Source organism: Mycena indigotica (assembly GCF_014461135.1).
Source record: "Mycena indigotica strain 171206Taipei chromosome Unknown Mind.scaff0002, whole genome shotgun sequence".
NCBI classification, from domain to species: Eukaryota; Fungi; Basidiomycota; class Agaricomycetes; order Agaricales; family Mycenaceae; genus Mycena; species Mycena indigotica.
Window position 1 is genome coordinate 4,483,350 of NW_023503001.1, and position 18,649 is coordinate 4,501,998.

The following is an 18,649-nucleotide window of genomic DNA, read 5'->3' on the forward strand; positions in this document are numbered from 1 at the left end:
AAGCCATGGTGTAGAATATATGTGAATAGGGGAGCACCAAAAATTAATGGAGGAGTTGCAGTACGACATGGCTAGCGAGTACTTAGAGCGACTGCTCGTTATACGTTACTTTGATTGCCTCCAAACCGTTGGAATAATGGGTCGTCATGTGAGGTTCCTGGATGTAGTTGGAGTTTTCCTTCCCAGAGAGCTGCGGAGGATCGCGATGGGTCGTCTTGCGTTGGATCAGAAAGTGACTGGGGCTGCGTCCAAGCATGGCTAGCTGCGATAGTACCCATCATGAGAGTGGGAGCCATAGCCAAGAGCGAGCTGGAAGGACTATCAGCAATCGACGAGAATGAGTCAAAGGAATAAGCATACACTGGTCTGTCTTGCTCTTGACTTAACCTTGCTGTTCGACTCTTGATGACAAACGATGATGACCGGACACGACCTCCCCGCACATTGGCAAACGTGTTCAGATTGTCGCGAACGCGAGTAATGGCTGTCCAACCGACATTGTCAGGGTTCGGGGCTGTAGTTGGCAGTACTTCTGGTTTCCCCAGCAGTCCTACGGCTTTGAATAACCTTTCAAAAGGCTCGCTGGGCATAAGGCGGATGAGAGCGCCGAGAGGGATGGAAACCACCCCCAAAGCGAGAGAGATGCCCCATTCACGACCGCCGATTTCCGTGACAGAGAAAGCCGCTCCTCCAACGAATACGATGATGATCTGAGCAGCGATTTCTGAATCGATGCATTAGTGCTGAGTTTTGTGGAACTGAATGCCAAATTGCTCACCGATTAACGTGATACAAATGAAGTACCAATTATTGAGAATGCCCTCGAAAATGTTGAGCTTGCGGTCCAAACGCCTGCAGTTGACGGAGTTGAAAATCTGTGCAAATACGAAGGCGTTGAAGACTAAAGTCTGGACAATCCTGTCGTTTTTGCTGCCAGACGATAGACCAAGGATTTGGTGGCCGAGGAAGTGGAAGATCAGGGTTATCGTAATCTGATAGAGGGACTGGAACATTATCTGCTTGTACATCTCCGTCGAGAATAACGGCGCAGTTTTCTTGTCTGGTTTTCGGTCAAGAAGCGATTCGGTGGCGGGATCGGTTGCAAGGGCAAGGGCGGCGAAGGTGTCCATGATGATGTTAATCCAAAGCAGTTGTACTGCAGACAAGACGGAAGACTCCTCAGCCGAAGCAACGGCAGTCACGAATGTGATAACAACAGCGGTAACGTTGGTCGAGATCTGGAATTGCAAGAACTTGCGCACTGCGTCATTTACACAACGACCCCAGATGATGGCCTTGACAATAGAGGCAAAGTTATCGTCCATAAGAATGATGTCCGACGCTTCCTTCGCCACTTCTGTGCCTGCGATACCCATAGAGAAACCAACGTTGGCCGTCTTGAGTGCTGGACCATCATTAGTGCCATCTCCAGTAACACCGACAATTTCGCCAATGTTCCGCAGCGTTTCAACCAAGATACGTTTGTCTTCTGGTGACGAACGAGCCAAAACTTGAAGACGGGGTACAATTTCCATCTTCTCGGCTGGGCTGAGGTCGCGGAAAACAGGGCCTTCCATGATGACACCACCCGGAGAGAAAATGCCACATTGGGTTGCGATCGAGCGAGCGGTCAGGACATTGTCTCCCGTGCACATCTTGATGGTAACACCAGCGGTTTGGCATTTCTTGACTGCTTCAACCACACCAGGGCGCAATGGGTCCTCGATTCCGACAATACCAATGAGAGTTAAGTCGTGGGCTAGATCTTCGTACGCAACCTCATTCTGGTCATTTTGAGTTTTGTTGCTGGGCGGCCACGAATCCAAATCTCTATAACACAGCGCAATAGTCCGAAGCATCTGATTGGCATAAAATATGGTCGTCCGCGAGATGTTGTCGTTGGCCAGGTCGTCGATTGGCGCTGTTTCGATCTCGTCACCTTGACTCTGGGTACCCGAATCCGGCTTGTGCACCACAACGTGAGAGACACACTTCTTCGAGAGAATCTCGCTGGCGCCCTTGAGGTAGAGACGATATTTCCCTTGAGGAGTCTTGACCACGACACCCATCGCCTTGCGTTCACTCGAGAACGGTATCATCTGCATAATCGCCGCAGCCTCACGAGTTTGACGGAAGTCGCGCCACCCGAGCTCCTGGGCGAACTTCAACAACGCAGTTTCCGTCTTGCTACCAACAAACATCGGCTCGCCTGTTTCGGGATTGGTGTCTTGAAACGCAGTGGAATTGACAGCGATGCCCTCGTTGAAGAGTTCGCGTAGTTGGGGAGATAGAGCCGAGTTGAGTTGTGTTTGATCAAGAGAAAAATCCTGCCCGTGTTTCCGGGAACCACCTTCCTCCACATTCGTGCGAGACTCGTTGTTTTCCAGGTGCTGGACAAATTTGGCGTGGATACCCACAGAGCCAGCAACGACAGTCATCGAGTTTTGTGTCAACGTCCCTGTTTTGTCGGTACAGACAACAGACGCATTGGCCATGGTCTCGCATGATCCTAGAATTCGAACGAGAAGCTTCTCCTGCGTCATACGCTTGGTCGCGAATGCCAAAGCCAAAGTGACGGCCAGGGGCAGACCTAGACACCATTCCATGAGTTGGCGAAGAACGGGAAATATCGTGACTCACCTTCAGGAACGGCGACAACGATCAGCGTTACTGCAATAATGAGGATGTTGACAAAGGCGATGCCTTTCTGGCTGGGAGTTCTGCAAGTGGATGAGTGAACAATGATGTAGAGGACTACTGCACGCACCGCACGGGATCATTAGTGCCTAGCTGAACAAAAAAGCGAATTAAAAGAGCGACAAAAAGTATCAGCCCGGCAGCGCTGCCAAGTTTGGCGATGAGTTCTGCTAGCGCATTAAGCTTCACTTGGAGAGGCGTGTTATCAGTGTCTCCACGCAAAGCTACAAAAGACGCGATTAAGATGATGTAGCCGGTTAGTCAAGTCATAACATACCCATCATAATTCGACCATTGAAACTTTTGGTGCCCACAGCGACGACAACGTATTTGCCCACGCCCTCCAGAACCTTGCTTCCACTGACAATAAAGCAGTCGGTATGGGCGCCGCGGTCTGTTGAGCGGAGTGCAAGACATTCTTCGTACGGAACTTTCTTGATCGCATCAGACTCTCCAGTCGCCCCGGATTCATCGCATTTGACGTTGTGTCCGCTGATGAAGACACCATCACATGGCACAATCTCGCCTGGTTCCAAAAGGGCAATATCTCCAACGACGACTTGCTAGAAGAAAGTCAGTCAAAATGTTGAGTACCGCGAAAGAAAAATTGCCTTGATATCAATGACTGTTTCAACACCGTTCCGGAGAACCTTGACTCCTCGTTCCTCCTTCTTGTCATTAAGAGCCTGGAACTGTCGCTCTTTTTGCCAGTCGTTCACCGAACCAACAAGAACCTAGAACACATTGGATGACGCCATGAAAGGATAACCATCACACACCACAATGAGAATCGCAACCATAATGGCTACGCCCTCAACCCAATCGACCTTGGGCTCACCCGGCTCGTGCGGAGTGCCAAAGTCCTGGAAGAAGCCGAGTGCGAGGGATACTACGGCCGCAATAGAAAGTAGGATCTGGTAAAAAATGAGTTGAGTTGGAGCATATGAATGGTGGGATTTGGACGAACCAGAACTTTGTCCTTCATAGCTGCATACATAAGCGACAAGAGGGACTTGGTTTTACGTCGTGGCAAGACGTTGTCGCCATAAACACGTCGCCTTTCATTGAGCGAGGCTGAAAATGCGGCGGTTGAATCCCAATCTGTCGACTTTTCTCCTTGAGGGTCCGTAAGAGTGATAGCCGGAACCGTCTCTGCTCCCTTCTCTGGATCATGTCGCTGAGAAGCCCCGACACCGGCACCCGGCCTGCCATCGCCTGGCCCTTGACCAGATGCTGTCGTTTGTGTTCGGGTAAGTGAATCTCCACGTAAGCCTGTGTCGGGACTCGTGCCAAGACTTTCCAAGAGACCATCGACTCCACCCATTTCCTCTAATGTCTCTAGATTTTTAGGGTCCAGCATCATAGCGAGGTGATTTGGCCGGTAGCGGAAGGGGGTGGGGTCGATATCTGACTCTAACGCAGCAGCTTCGTGCTCAGCCCCCTTCTTGGACTTGGAGATGGTTGTAGCTGTGTCGGAGTCGGTGGCATCGCGCTTGGCACGAGAAGCTGAACGGGAACCAACATGAGTAACGCTCGTCGTATTGGACTTGATATTGCGCAACTCCTCCTCTGGCCGTGGGGAGTGGTCGGGTTCAGTGACGTCTGTCGCAGTCGTCGCAAAAGTGGCGTTGCTCCCTTTACGCTGATGAGACTTGGTGCCATCGAGGGGCGACAGTAATATGGAAGGATTGCGTAGTTGGGGGTTATTGTCTCGGAGAGCCAACGTAGTACTTGGCGTGAAATGTACTGAGGAGCGATTCGAAAGAGTTGGAGATGGTGGCACGGTTATGGAAGAGCCATCGTCCGTGTGAGTAGGAGAGCTGGGAATGTCGAGTGAACCTCTCTGTGTTGGCGGACTGTGGGGTGAGAGCAAGCCGCTTGTTGGAGAAAGAGGAGAAGTCGTGAGCTGCTGGGGGGAAGCTTCCTGTGAAAGGTCGGTCGTTACAATGGCAGGAATGTTAGGGTCGTCGGTCGGGGGCATAGCAGTGGAAGAATTGACGCGCAAGGTCGCTCGCTGTTTAAGTGCTTAACAGCAGTGAGGCGACCACAATGCAGAAGGTCAACAACAAGTGTTATGCCAATTCTTCCGAGGCAGTGCACATCAGAATGTGCCTTTGGAACCGGATGCATTTTTACGATTTTTTGCTTAGTATTATTGGGCTTGGCTCGAGTTGACGAAAAGTGTTGGAAAAGTTTGTTTGCTGGACGCTTTCAACCACAATGTCCTCTCTGTTTGGGCGCTTATTTTGTTTTTAACTTGAACCTCAATTGAGAACCCGATCATAATGACATCACACACACAACAAAGTTGGACTTTCATTCCGACCTGGGGCTGGCTTTGAAGTTATTTTTTCAAGGATAGCCAGTTAACACTCTTCAGGTTTATTCCAGTCCCAAAGCCATTTTACGCTGATTTCATAGTACTGCAACACGGCCCCGCGTTTCCTTCGGTTTTCTTGTTTGCCAAGATAAAAACCAAGAACTATCCTATCCAAACACAACCAAACACACTTTATCCCAACTTTATCCTACAGCTCCTATTTATAATTGATTCGAGATATCCTTCCCGGATAGTCAGCGAAGAAAACACTCAGGCGCCGTATATCGCCGATCCTCCCGCGTACCCCTCGATGATTTTACCAGAGCGACCTAGTTGTTGAACATTATTCGGGCTCTATGAATGCAGCGGCCAACCACCCCTCACATTAATAATTCTGGCGGCCGCTTTAATTTCCCAGTCAGGGATGGAGATTCCGCGTCATCGGTGACCAAGTCCCACCAAGTCCATCTGTTTCGACTAATGGAGAAAAAAGCTGTAGAGCGTGTTGCAACGCCAGGGCAACGTGGAAATCAGGCTTCAGCTTGCATCTTGAGGTTGAAAAGTCCAAGTTGGCGATGCGGCGGTCGCAGCAAATCGCTTGACGACGATTACAGAAAGACAACAAGCCTGAGGTACGATTCACGAAGTTGCACCAACGCTGAGAACCACAGCAGAACTTGTGAGGTGCGCATATCACACCGGGCGCAATGTCAAGGGCGGCTGCGGAATGACAGTCCGATACACAGCATCTCCGACAGGCTGCATGGCAGACCCAACGGCAGTTCCATGGGCAGCCAGACTTTCTTTGTTCAGTTCTTTGTTAATTTACTAATACACAACATGTCAGCGGCTATAGCGCTAGCCTCGATCGTGACAGGACCCGATCGGACTTCCAAGCTCCGTGATGGGTTCCCACATTCCCACACACATGCTGCCTCCCACCACCACCTTGCTGTGCTATCCCGTCTGAGTTCTGTGTCACCAAAACCACCCGCAGCCTACTACATGCTGCGAGTTGTGCCCGCCCGCACGAACACTGCCAGTTACTGCCGATATGACCGCCAATACTAAACCCTTTTGGCCTTGCAACAGTCTCGGCCTGACGCCCGCTAGAGGGTGTTCTCGGAGTCAGTCTCGCGGCTGCCGCCGTACATTCAAGCCATCCCAGCCCGCGGCCCCGCGAGATTTGCGCTGCGCGGGCATCTTGTGTCCGGGCTGCAGGGCCGCGACTTGCAGCCATGTCGTCTGAGCGTGGCGCAAGGAGTTAAAAACTTAGGTGCCCGCATGCCCCCTCGATTGACCCTGCCCTTCCTTCTCTCCGCCGCCTCGCCGCCTATGGTCGTCGCCGTTGCGCTGTCCGTCGCCGTTGCTGTGCGCCTGCAGCGCGCCGAGAAGGAGTGGACGCCAGCGTGGGCCCCGTCGTCGTCGTCCCCCGCCGCTGCCCACCACCACCCGCCGCCCGGCCCACGGACCGCAAGCGCTCCCCGTCGTTCTCCGCGGGCCCCGATATATACGACCTGCGCACAGGCCCCGCTCCGCTGCCGTCCGTCCCTGTCCCTCCCCACGTGCATCCCGCCGTGACCATAATGCGCCCCTCCCCCCGTCCTGGCCCCGCACGCAGTCTCCCCGTCGCGATGTGCGGAGGCCGGCAGCAGCAATGACAGTGAATGCATGGGCGAGCCAGGAATGTGGAATTTGGCCTAGGGCCAACGCGTTCGTGCCCTTTGTTGGCCGCCCAGCAGTATCTAGATTCGCCTCCTGGACCTGCTCCAGAACGCGTGTTGCGCGGTGAGCTGCAGAGGCGATGGGCTGCTTGCTTTGTACAACAAGCCTATCCACATGCGCTTGCATGTTCTCCACAGGCATGTGCCGCTTCTCAAACCACGCCATTTCATCCGTCGCACGACCCAGTCCCGATGACTGTGTGATAGCTCCACACAGCACGCGCACCCATCGTCGGAAGGCAGCCTGAAACAGATTGAGTAGGCTTCACTGGCACTTGTAACTAAGTATCTAACGCACCGCAGTTGCTTCCTCGATATCCTTTGCGTCCTTCTGTTTGGGGCGGCGACGGGCAGCAGGAGGCCGTGTGATGGTCGGAGGGTCAGCTGGTGTGTCGGAGGAGATGGGAGTTGTCGAAGGATGAGAGGAAGATGCGGCACTCGGACCGGCAGTGGGCTGATGCCGCTTTTCACGGCCTTGTTGGGAGTCATTGGCGGATGTGTCTGTTGTCTTCTGCTTCCTCTGGCGGTACGCAGTAGCAGGGGCCATGTAATCAGTAGGCTCAGAAGCAAGCGACAGGGTCTTTTAATTGAAAAACAGATGCTTAGGACAAAGATGACAGCTGCCACAACATGCGTCATAATTTCCCTTTCACAAAACATGCGTGTTAGATAAGGTGAAGGCCACAAAGAAAGTCTCAAAGAGCTCTATACTCCTAGCTTGTCTGACATGCCGCCCCCTTGCAAACTGCCGTTGGGCCTGCCGTACGCACTCCCATCAGCAAACTGCCATTGCTATTGTCAGCAGTGTCAGGATTGGTCAGTCGCCACCTCGCCAAGGATGAAGATCACCAGACGTTTGTTATCAAAGTTAAAGGGTAGCGAGGAATTCGTGTTCGATAAGTAAGCGATTCGTTGGTCATCTCCAAAAGACCTCAATAGTTCGGTCTTCAACCTGTAAAGTTGAGATATCCGGCAGTGGGTCATTCTTGGCTTCATCGGACTCGGAATCATTCAGCGAGATCTTTGAATGCACTGGCACTGGCACAAAACGTACAGTACTTTCTCTTTGATAGCCCGATCTCGTTAAATCTAGGCTTCAATGGTCGCAGGACATTTGTCCTGCACAGTGCGGCATAAAGCTGTGGAATCGTGTCTCCCGTGATCAGCTACAGCAGAGTTCGGCATCTCTCAGATTTCCACTCTGAGTCGGAGTTCTCCTTTAAGGATTGTCAGATAGCCCTTCAACGCTACAAGTTCAACACCAGCTGCCAGTCTGAGAAAGGTGCATTCATCCTCTATATGTGCCATGTTACGATTGGAAATTTGGCGTCTACTGCATGGCCAACTTGAAGAATTAATGCAGATGCTTAGCGTGGTTCACTATGTGGTCTTGACGAAGGCTCAGTAAGTAGACACGATGATATTGGAAGTAGTTTGTACTACGCGAGAATCGCCATATGGTCAACCTCTGCAGACGCATTCTTGACTACAGGAACAGGAACAGTCCGAACACGTTACGCCCACTCTTGTCACTGATCGTGACCTGACGCGGTTGCCCAGTTGCAGCCAGTTGCCAACAGCAACAAAACTTTGAACTTTGAAGTGAGCGGTTGACTTGTCATTTGGCTCTCTCTGCGTATAACCTCGTAGCTTGTGACTGCGTCCGGCGGACTTACTCAGGCTGATTCTAAGAAAAACCTCCGGACCACTGCCGTCCCTTTGAGTCCAACGGATTCTCGCACCTAAACAACTCTTCGTCACCATGCCGGTCCGTCAAACTGCTGTACTGATAGCGACCATACTGCGCTCTATCTATGGTGTCCATGTCAATATTTCTATATGAGCCAATAAGGGACTGGCGAATGATTTTTGCTCTCGACTCGGATACGGGTGTCTTCATGTTTGGAACGACCGGTCTTCTCCTAGATCCTCGTCGATTTGCGATGCAACTGTACTCTCCATCCCCATGCTGTGTGCTAATCAGGCTGCGCAGGGCTACAACTCCGTTTTTCGAGATCGAGGGGAGCTTCGCCTCTCTGTCCTGCATCTATCTGACAACAACAACAACAGCTTTTCTCGTTCTGGCTTCATGATCTAACCTCAAATCAGGCATCGGGAAGTCAAATGACTCATTCAAGGCTGATTCTTCTCCAGCGTTGTAAGTAGGACCAAGCTACAATTGACTTGACGACTACCAGTGCAGTCCTAACAGTGCGCCTAGAAAAACCAAAACTCAGAAATAGCTCCGAGTCGTCTCATTTTTTTTGACTCATGCCTCCCACCTTAACTCATCCCGTTCTTCGCTTAGGCTCATCGATCTTCCCTCTGGCCCCAAGTGCTGCGGTTCATCGCCTTCACCTTTATAACGGATCGCACGGACTATCTTCCCCCCGAATTTCTATTCCGTCTTGACTGCGCCGGCGTGCCAATGTTCTCTGGATCGGACACCATGCCGCATGAAGACACGACATATTGACTCCCTCAGTTTGATCTCACAGCGCATTAAACCTATTTTCATCGCTAGCGCAAAACTGAAAGCATCCCGCTGTCACACAGAAGGTCTCCGAAGGTTGACGGTGGTAATATTAATTATAGCTTGCACGGATTCAGAGTCTTACTATTTTTCATACCAGAAACCCGCCGTCCCAACGACTGTTGCTGGCCTTGAAATGTTGCTCATATCCGAGAGTTTCCCAAGCCGAACGCTCGCTTGTTTCGTAAACTTTTACTGACCCTCAACAGCTTTCCCTTCCCGAAATGGCAATTCTTGATCATGAAACTTTGCTTCGCTCGCCATACCAAAAGAACGAGGCTGGTGAATCTTGGGTTCTTGGCCCTCGCGACCTTCAATGCTTCCGGCTTCATGCGGACTGTCATATGCTACGTTCATCCGGTCGGCTGCACCCTCATACTTAACAACACTTGAAGATTTGAAAGTCAGCCTGACAATCTAACATAACATAACATCTCTATCAATATCCTTGCGACTTGAGACTCACGGCTATTGCGTGCTTGTGGGAATGACGGCTACTATGTCCTGCCGGAGCTGGGAGTACTGCAACTATATGTTGTCTAGACCGCAGGAGACAAGTTGTCCGAAGAACGGCCTGGGTCACGAACACGAAGCATTTTCCAGTCTGTTGATTGCTTGCACTTGCTCTTACTGTGCTGCCTTTCATTTCTTCTACAATGCTCTGAATAATAAAAATTCAAGCTCCGCACAGTCGCGGAATCAGTAGATGATTATACTAGTGCACATAAAGGAAGTTCAAATAAAGCCCATTCTCATCATTCTGGCTTGCTTCGACTATCTGCTTCCAACCAGATACGCTCTGCTGGTTGCTTACACTCATTCATCATAGATCAAGAAATGAAGTTGAACGTTGAACCTCTCGATCATTTGGCGCTTATCTGCCGTTTGAGCGCCTTAGCGGGCGCTAACGTCGACGAGACGCCGTCTCCCTCTCTCAAACAGGAAACTTGACTCAAGGCTTGATAGTCTGGTACCATCAGCCCGACCTAAACGTCTTCTAAGGCTATTGGAGTACCACACAATGCATATCAGAAGTGTTCTCGGGGCTCAGCTAGCAGAGCGGTCGACTCGCTGACAACCAAGGCCATATATGGTTTCTTGGGTCTGTCGTGAGACTCCGAATAACGTCCCAGATCTGCATGCCTTTGTCCGATAGACGCACAAGTCGTGTGAGTTAGACGCGCGCTTAAACAAACGCCCAGATGTTCAATAAAAATACCTATTTCGTGTACGGAGACTGTAGTGTCTAGAATTACAAGGGAAGATACACTGCTCTAAACTCGAATTGATGCTGTTGTTGGAGTACTGACCACGGCACCGTCAACAATCACGCTGCCCAATCCCGCTGCCTCCCCGCGCACTTTGCTCGGCGCTTGCCCCTCCGTGTCAAGATCACCCACCTCAATGCGACCCATCTCTTTCACGAAACTGGTCCCCCAGAATGCTGCGCTATACTTGTTGACGTACTTGAACAGCTTCCGATGATTTTCAGCTCGTGTCTCTGCATCCATGGTGACTGCTTCGTGAATGGCGTCAGCCACTTGTTGCGAATCCCATGGGTTGACAATGAGCGAGCCATTGAGACTTTGCGCGGCACCGGCAAACTCGGACAAGATCATAACACCCTGGCGAGCCTGTTGGCAGGCGACGTATTCGTACGATACCTTCGGGTTTATGAGCAAAAGAGGCGGAATGGAAGCAGAAGGCATACCAAATTCATCCCGTCTCGAGTACTCGATACCAAACAGACATCACTGACAGCATATAACGCGCAGAGTTCGTCGAACGCTAAGCTTTTGTGCATGAAATGGATGGGCATAAACTCGACAGTGCCAAATCGGCCATTGATGCGACCGACAAGCTCATTGACTGTTGAGCGAAGGTTTTGATATTCTTCGACATCTTGTCTTGATGGAACAGCGAGCTGTACAAGAACCACCTTGCCGATCCATTCGGGATGCTGAGTCAGGAAGAGCTCTAATGCATGCAACTTTTGGGGAACACCCTTGATGTAGTCCAGCCGGTCGACACCAACGATGACCTTGACGCCACTGAACCGATTTTCGAGTTGCCGGATTCGCGTCATTACTGGTTCACGTTTCAGGTTCTAACCACGACCACGTTACTTTTTTTGATTGGCAGCACATGCAACTGAGAACACACCTCAATGAACGAACCCGGCTCTATTCCGATGGGGAATGTCCCAACATGAGCTAGTCTGCCTTCAAACTCGACGCCATTAGGCATTGTTGGCAATGCCAGAATACGCGTGCATGACGACAAGAAATGACGCGCATAATCGTAGGTGTGGAATCCGATGAGGTCACAGTAGAGTACGCCAAGTAGAATCTCGCGTCGCACAGGGAGAATACTGGAAGTTCTATTAGCGAGAGAGAGATGGGAGAGAACTATTAGCGCACCGGTAGATTTCGCTGCTTGGGAAAGGTGTATGAAGGAAGAAGCCGATCTTAACGCCGGGAATCCCCATGCCGGGCTTGTTGACAAAGTCGTCTGTCTCGACACCCTCCGTGATGTTGGCCAGCTCCCTCACAGTAGTCTCTCCACCATGGGTGCTACCGTCGAGCAAGCCGCGCAATAGCATGGGCATGAGCATAAGATGGTAGTCTTGTACCCATATCATAGATCCCGGTTTAACCTGCTTCAGTGCGGCCTCAGCAAACAGAAGATTTGCCTGGCGATAGGCGAGCCAATTTTCCTCGTCGAAGTTCATTTCGCCGGGGTGGTAATGGAAGAGTGGCCAGAGAATCGAGTTGGAGAATCCATTGTAGTGACGATCTGCGACGTCGTCGTCGAGGTATACGGCCTGGCAAGAGTACTCTTCACTCAGTCGTTTGTCAACGAGCGGCCTGTCTTTGACGGGTATATAGAAGCCAGGCCACCCGATCCACGTAAAGCTGAGCGACTTTTTGAAACCAGAGAGGGCAGACACGAGACCTCCCGACGACATTTTGAAGTGGTATTCGCCACTCGCATCCTTGGTCAAAGTAATTGGGAGCCTGTTACTAACTGAGACGGTCTTTCAACACCAAGTTGTGCGCCATTGCAGCTGTTTTCACCTATGATCAAATGCCCACTTGGGTGGGACATATTTTCAGTGTCAGGATTGGGGGATTGGGGAGAAGGGGGCGTCATGGTCGTGGAAGTTTGGTGGTTTAAGAAGAAGACTAAGATAGAGACGGTCCGTGAAGGAGGATTATCGGATGAACACCAACGTTCGACGCAACGGAGAAGAGTCGGTGCTCAAAAGCCGGTCATGACCCAAAATGGAAGTTGGGCTTAATCGATCACCGACTTTGGGACAGAATCACACGGATTTGCAGGCGATAGAACGTGTTATGAGGAGATACTACAACAACTACAGCTCAATCGAACAAACCGAAGCCCTGATGAAAAATCAGTCGTTGCATGTGGAATCAGAGTCGGAAAAAAACGGACCATGTCTTCGTCTGACTCTTCGGCAGCCTCCTCAACCTTCTCTTCTTTGGTCTCAACAGCGGCAGCGGCAACCGGGGCGGCAGCAGCAGCGACGGCAGCAAAGGCCTCGGGGTTAGCCAGATACTCTTTGACCTGACGGAAAAATCAGCATATATCCACAAACTTGACAATAATAAAAAAAGGCCATCATGAACAAAAAAGAAAGGTCAGCAAAGCATTTCAATGCTCAGTATTTTCAGTGTGTGAATAACGAATAATCTCGTGGCCAAATATGAGGGAATAGAGATATTTACCTTCTCGGAACCCTCGAAAGTGTACTCAGTTGCGAGCGAAACAGCGATGAGGTTCTTGTAGGCGTTGACCAGCGAGTGGGTAACCGACACCAGGGTAGGGTACTTGAGGGCCAGGGAGATGGCGGCGATGGTCTTGATACCGGACAAGAAACGGTCGATAAGTTCAGACTCGTCAACATCGAGGACGTCAGGAGAGAAACTGTTGCCGTTGTCGAAAATCTGGACAACAGTCATACCGTAGGTGAACGGTGAGATGTTGAGCATGTTCAAAAGCGTTGCCTCGGAAGGACCAACACGAGAGCCAGCAATGACGACCTTGACATCGGAAACGATTTCAATAGTTCCACGAGCAATCTTGGTTGGGATACCAAGAGCTTGGAAGAAGGAGGTTTTGCCGGGCTCCATACCGGTGTTACCGGCGGGGACAGTAACATCCTTCGGCGCGTAAGCACCAGCACGCGCAGGGGCAGCCACTTTGTTGGCTACGATGATTTCGCGAATTTCCTTCAGATCGCCAGAAGTGAAGACGAAACCGATATTTCCTTTCACGTGGGGAAGCAAACGCTCGAATTGAGGAGAGTCTGCCAGAATGGAACGGAGAGCGCGCCGGACCATCGTGTTTTTGCCCATAAGCACGACACCTTTACCGCGAAGGGCGACACGGATTTGATGCATTTGGTTCGATCCAACATTGTCGACGTTAACGACGAAAATGGAGGCTGAAGATGATGGGTGAGCTGATTTACGTCGGGCAACAAAAGAGACACGCACGATATTTGGTGAGGAGCTCCTTGAGCTTTTCGAAGTATAGCTCCTTGTCTGCGCGAGTAGCACCCATTGTTGTAGTTTTTTGGTTTGATCGTTAGTAGATTCAAGAGCCTCCCGGTTGACCTCTAGTTCTTGTAAGTAGAAGAAATCGCTGCTGGCCTTTGCAGCCATACCTGGTGCCAACGGATATTTCAAGGACTTGAGTAAGTGAAAAGTGTGACACTGTGTCACACTGCTGGTCAGTTAGGTGCCGAGTGCGGATCAAATCGAGTTGTTGTTTCCCAACCGCGTTTGACTCTGTTCTGCGCGTCGGACAACATGGAATGTTGGGATGCTGGAGGCGGCCGGCTGGGCCCGCCATCCAACTTGGCCGCCTCTTCAGACCCCATAGCACTTCCATTACCCCCATATCATCTCTCACCGCCCTCCATGCATTCCTAGCCCCAACAAACCTTGCCTCCAAGACACCTGCAATTTCCTATACCGCCAAGGACTTGCATAAACTCTATTTGGACGTCAAGTCCCTCCCTCCGCGTCGTAAAGGACACCCGCTCAACACTTACGAGCTCAATGAACTGCTGGCATTATTTGGGACTCTTTCCATCCGGCCACCGCGTCAAAAATGTACATACTTGCACCAATTTGCGTCCCATCTTCGTCCATCCCCTTTTCGCACCTACTGGGCCCTTGTCCTGGAACTGGCCCAAGAAATTCGTGTGCGAACGCCTCGACAACCGCTTACTGGAACACATCACTACTGGGTCATGCGCGCCTTTCTTTCTCGAGCCAGCTCAACGCCAAAGACTCCCCGTGCGCTCTATATCTCAAGGTCATGGGAAACTTCTAACAATTGTTTCCAGGTGACCCTTTAGATGAGGCAACTTCCTATTACCTTCGTATTCGCAACACCCCCGATTCTGAGGTCCACATCCCATACCTCTATACCATGCTCAAACTACGACGTCATACCCACCTTCCGCAGACCGTACGGCTTTTGTGTCGCGCTCTCACTCGTCATCCGTTTCCTAATCGCCGACTTGTCAACCTGCTTTGGGAAGTAGTACTGGGAGACAGTCGTCTAGTCACCGCAGAGCTGCAGGAAATGATACTCCTATCGATTTCCACTCGTCTGACGTCCATTCCCAAACCTCTCCAAACACAGTCCGTCAAAACCACAACTTTGACGCGACTAGCTGACGCCCTTACGATGCAAGTGTTCCCTTGCTACCACGTCCCGCTTCCTACTGTAGTCACCCAATGGACCGCGACAATTGCCAAAGAAGCTTTTGATCCTTCTCTTCCTATTGCTTCACGATGGATCAACTTAACCCTCCTGGCCCTCCACGCGTCTCCCGCCACAATCCCCCATGATGCATCTGACGGCCATGATGGCAAGGCTCATCCAGTTCTCAGCACCATCCTCGGCCTCGTGACATTGGAGCGCTCCATTCAGCCCAATCAAGGGGAGAGAGTGCGAGGGACCTTGCGACATATATGGCTTGAATGGAAGACAGTCGTTCAAGTTCCTCGAACGGTTCGTGGTGCTGTGATGGCGGCGTTCTTCCATCTGGCAGGGCAAACATATGACAAACGGCTTGTGGAGGTCTGTCGCCAGTATTGCCTGTCCCATTCTTTGTGGAACTCAGCTCCATTGGCTGTTCTCGTCAACTACGCCCACGCTATGCTATCAACGAGAATGTTGCGTTGGGATGACTTGTTTGACTCCATTCCTGTAGAAAGGCAAGCTAGCGTTGCCGGCTCGTTGCTGGAGTCTTTGGTCAACCTGGACATGAACACTGCGCAAGGATTGTTCGCTTTCTGTCAGCACAATAATATCGCTACCTCTGGTCGTTTTGTTCATACTCTTGGGCTTGTTGTCGCTCGGACCTATTTTCCAAGTCAGGCCATTGCTCTCCTCCGCGACAAGACTTTGTCGTCAGATCAGTTGGAAGACCTCTTCAATCGAATTATGGGCACCTTGCGACGGGAGGCACACCCTTCACGTGATATTCCATTAGCAAATGAGTTGTGGTGGACTCTGAAGAAGCTCTATATCGACAGTGAAAGGACACCGCACGACAATGTCAAATTTTCCATTCGTTATGCGCTCGTAATTCTAGCTGATTCGAACTATCCTGTTCAAGCATCTGTCCTTCTAAAAGCTCTCTACAAGCGGCAACCCAGCTTTTTCAGCAGTCATTATTTTCTCCGGATGATGCGTGTTCTTGTCAAACGCAGACGCGTTGCAGCAGTGTCGTTACTCGAGCCAATGAGGAGTTTCCCCTTACTCACGCGACTCAACTTCCGTCGGAAATTGGCTTTGCGTTTGGCACAGACTGGTGCGCACACTTTGGCTGGATATGCTTGGCGGTCTGGAGGCAAGATAGGGCAGAGAAGATCGGGTCGGGAACTGCTCGCTCGTGCTGTTCGTTTTCGCGTCAATATCCGAGATGGCCGGCCCCTTCGACCATGGGCTGGGAGGATTATGGCCATTCTACGTCGACGTTTTAAGGAGCCCAAAACTGTGGAGTTTGGCGTGTTTTTGCTTACTCGCATTGGACGAATACGTGATGCTAAACGTATTCTGGAGGAAGTTCAAGCATCTGGGCTAGACTCAAGCACAACAACACGACTCGGAAATGCGATTCTCAATGGCGCCCTTCATCGCTCGAAGAGCAAGAATGCGCGATTAGTCCGTCATGTTCTTAACAACCGCGAACAGCTTCACAAGAGCGTTGGCTTCCGGGCAGATCGTGTCACTGTGAATATCATCGTCAAGGTTCTCTTGCGGTGGCCACGGTATATGGACACACAGCACATTCGCAGGTTATTCGATCACATGATTCGCATGGGTTACCCAGCTCCTGGTGGGCCTCCATTTCACACGAGAGGATCTCCGCCGAGCGCTGTAGTTGCGTTAGAGCTTCCGCCGTTTATTTCATTCGAGCGACATGTGGTGCCTCTCTACAAAATGTTCATTAAGGCGCTGCATCTACAAGGCGATGCAGAGGGAGCAGGAATGGTTGTAGGTATTCTTCAGGCGGTAAGGAGTGATGTGGTATTGCGGCGGCAAGTTAGACAACAGCGGAGACTGGCTGGTATTAGACGCAAACAGTAGAAGTTCTGTAGAACGATTGTACTAATGCAATGTTGAGACTCACATGACCGTGATCACCTCGCCTCAATCAGCCTCCATGAGCAACAAACGCAAGCTTGCAGACGCATTCACGGCGCTCGACAATGCCGTGGATCCACCGCCTGCTGCAAAACGTCAGAATACGACGAGCCGTTCACTATATGCGACGCTGGCCAAATACGGCGTGAAATCCAAGCCTTCTACTACTCCTTCATCCCTCAGAAAGAGCACGCCTCACCTGACTGCTGTTTTGGCCCGTGCAGCAGCCAGAACGCGGAAAGTCTTTCCTTTCGCGTCAACTTCGCAGCCCCTTCCACCGACAGCTGAGTATCGCCCCTCCTCCGTCTCGTCTTTCCTGGCCCGTCTCGCCACATTCAAAATCGCGACATACTCGCTTAAGCCGGCCCAAATCGATGCTGTTGCCGCCGCCAAGTGTGGCTGGACCAATGATGGCAAAGACAGACTGGTCTGTGGGTTGTGCGGTGTTTCATGGGTTGTAGCAGCCAGAGACGGAATGTCAAAGGAAGCAGGTGAGTCTACTTTTTAGTTGTTATTGTATTCTCTCTTACTCTACTCTAGCGAATGCCCTTGTTGAGAAACAGCGTGCGTCGCTCGTGGATTCTCACAAAAATGGGTGTCCATGGAAGACTCGTCAATGCGACCGTATGCAGTTCTTCATGCCAATTGATGTCAACTGAATGTGCTTCAGCTTCTATATACCGTGTTCCTCTTCAAGCACCTTCGGCGATGATACGAGACCTGAAAAAGAATGCGGTCGTCCTGGACCCAATAATGCAACAGATTGAGGTACAACATCCACTCGTGAGTCGTCTTTTTTTTCGACTTCACGCCGTTTCTCATGAAATCGAACCAGTCAGCGAGCCAGCTGGAGGCTCTGCGTTCTGCTGTTCATGAGTTCAAGACCATAACGCTTGACGACGACGAAGGTATTAGTGAACAAACATATTCTGACGACGAGAAGCCTTCCGATACTGCCCTTCTCACTGCTCTATTCGGATGGACACCCACTCCTCCTTCTAGTGAACAGCGCTTTCCCTCAATATCGCGGCCAATGTCGCGTGCTAGCTCACCATTTCCGTCCACGCCTATTCGCCCATCTCTAGCCAAACTCCCTTCCACTCTAACACCGGCTGCGACGCCTGGAATTTCATCTACACCACCCAGCACTCCTCCTCGACAGTTCCTGCGTCGAATGTCAGGGAGCATATCTTTTGCCTCGCCAAAACGCGAAGTCTCTACTTTGCATTGCGAGCTTTGTCAGCGACGTATTGGGCTGTGGGCCTTTGCCCCCCAACCGGAGCCGCCCTCTACCCCTCCCCCAGCCAACGCACGGCCACCTCCTCCAAGGCGACAGTTGGATCTACACAAAGAGCATCGTTCTTTTTGTCCATATGTTGTCCGTTCAACACAATTGGCCTCCTTACCTTCAGCAGACGCCACCCCTTCATCGTCTCCGACAGAGGGCGTTGTTGAAGGCTGGCGTGCCGTCTTAAACATCATCAGACGTTATGGGTCTGTTCAGCGGCAACGAACAGCGTCATTGAGACGTAAACAGGGACTGGCTCCCATGGATGTCGACGGCGATGCCATTGATAATGTGGAAGCCATGATGACGACGGTGAAAAAGCAAGGGGGACAGAATCTACTTTCCTATGTAAAGGGGTTGCTTGGTTAGTCTAATAATACGTCATTCTATAATTG

At 51.2% G+C, this 18,649-nt stretch overlaps 5 protein-coding genes across 5 annotated transcripts; 1 reads left to right on the forward strand and 4 right to left on the reverse strand.

Annotated features, from left to right (window-relative positions):
* Window positions 1-98: 98 nt before the first annotated feature.
* Window positions 99-4,678, reverse strand: MIND_00247300 (Calcium-transporting ATPase; the record flags this gene model as incomplete). Its single annotated transcript, XM_037359355.1, has 9 exons — window positions 99-309; window positions 361-724; window positions 779-2,590; window positions 2,641-2,720; window positions 2,768-2,921; window positions 2,975-3,260; window positions 3,309-3,431; window positions 3,477-3,611; window positions 3,665-4,678. The coding sequence occupies 9 exons, from the start codon at window positions 4,676-4,678 to the stop codon at window positions 99-101; spliced, it is 4,179 nt and encodes a 1,392-aa protein (XP_037224450.1).
* Window positions 4,679-6,289: 1,611 nt separating this feature from the next.
* MIND_00247400 (uncharacterized protein) lies at window positions 6,290-7,288 on the reverse strand (the record flags this gene model as incomplete). Its single annotated transcript, XM_037359356.1, has 2 exons — window positions 6,290-6,985; window positions 7,040-7,288. The coding sequence occupies 2 exons, from the start codon at window positions 7,286-7,288 to the stop codon at window positions 6,290-6,292; spliced, it is 945 nt and encodes a 314-aa protein (XP_037224451.1).
* Window positions 7,289-10,548: 3,260 nt separating this feature from the next.
* Window positions 10,549-12,427, reverse strand: MIND_00247500 (Glycosyltransferase family 20 protein; the record flags this gene model as incomplete). The annotated part of the gene is made up of 5 exons (XM_037359357.1): window positions 10,549-10,938; window positions 10,986-11,381; window positions 11,438-11,645; window positions 11,695-12,301; window positions 12,352-12,427. The coding sequence occupies 5 exons, from the start codon at window positions 12,425-12,427 to the stop codon at window positions 10,549-10,551; spliced, it is 1,677 nt and encodes a 558-aa protein (XP_037224452.1).
* Window positions 12,428-12,657: 230 nt separating this feature from the next.
* Window positions 12,658-13,962, reverse strand: MIND_00247600 (60S acidic ribosomal protein P0; the record flags this gene model as incomplete). Its single annotated transcript, XM_037359358.1, has 3 exons — window positions 12,658-12,678; window positions 12,731-12,862; window positions 13,024-13,962. The coding sequence occupies 3 exons, from the start codon at window positions 13,960-13,962 to the stop codon at window positions 12,658-12,660; spliced, it is 1,092 nt and encodes a 363-aa protein (XP_037224453.1).
* Window positions 13,963-14,066: 104 nt separating this feature from the next.
* Window positions 14,067-18,623, forward strand: MIND_00247700 (uncharacterized protein; the record flags this gene model as incomplete). Its single annotated transcript, XM_037359359.1, has 6 exons — window positions 14,067-14,601; window positions 14,652-16,834; window positions 16,947-17,457; window positions 17,507-17,590; window positions 17,637-17,749; window positions 17,802-18,623. The coding sequence occupies exons 1-6, from the start codon at window positions 14,115-14,117 to the stop codon at window positions 18,621-18,623; spliced, it is 4,200 nt and encodes a 1,399-aa protein (XP_037224454.1). The 5' UTR covers window positions 14,067-14,114.
* Between the last annotated feature and the right edge of the window lie 26 nt (window positions 18,624-18,649).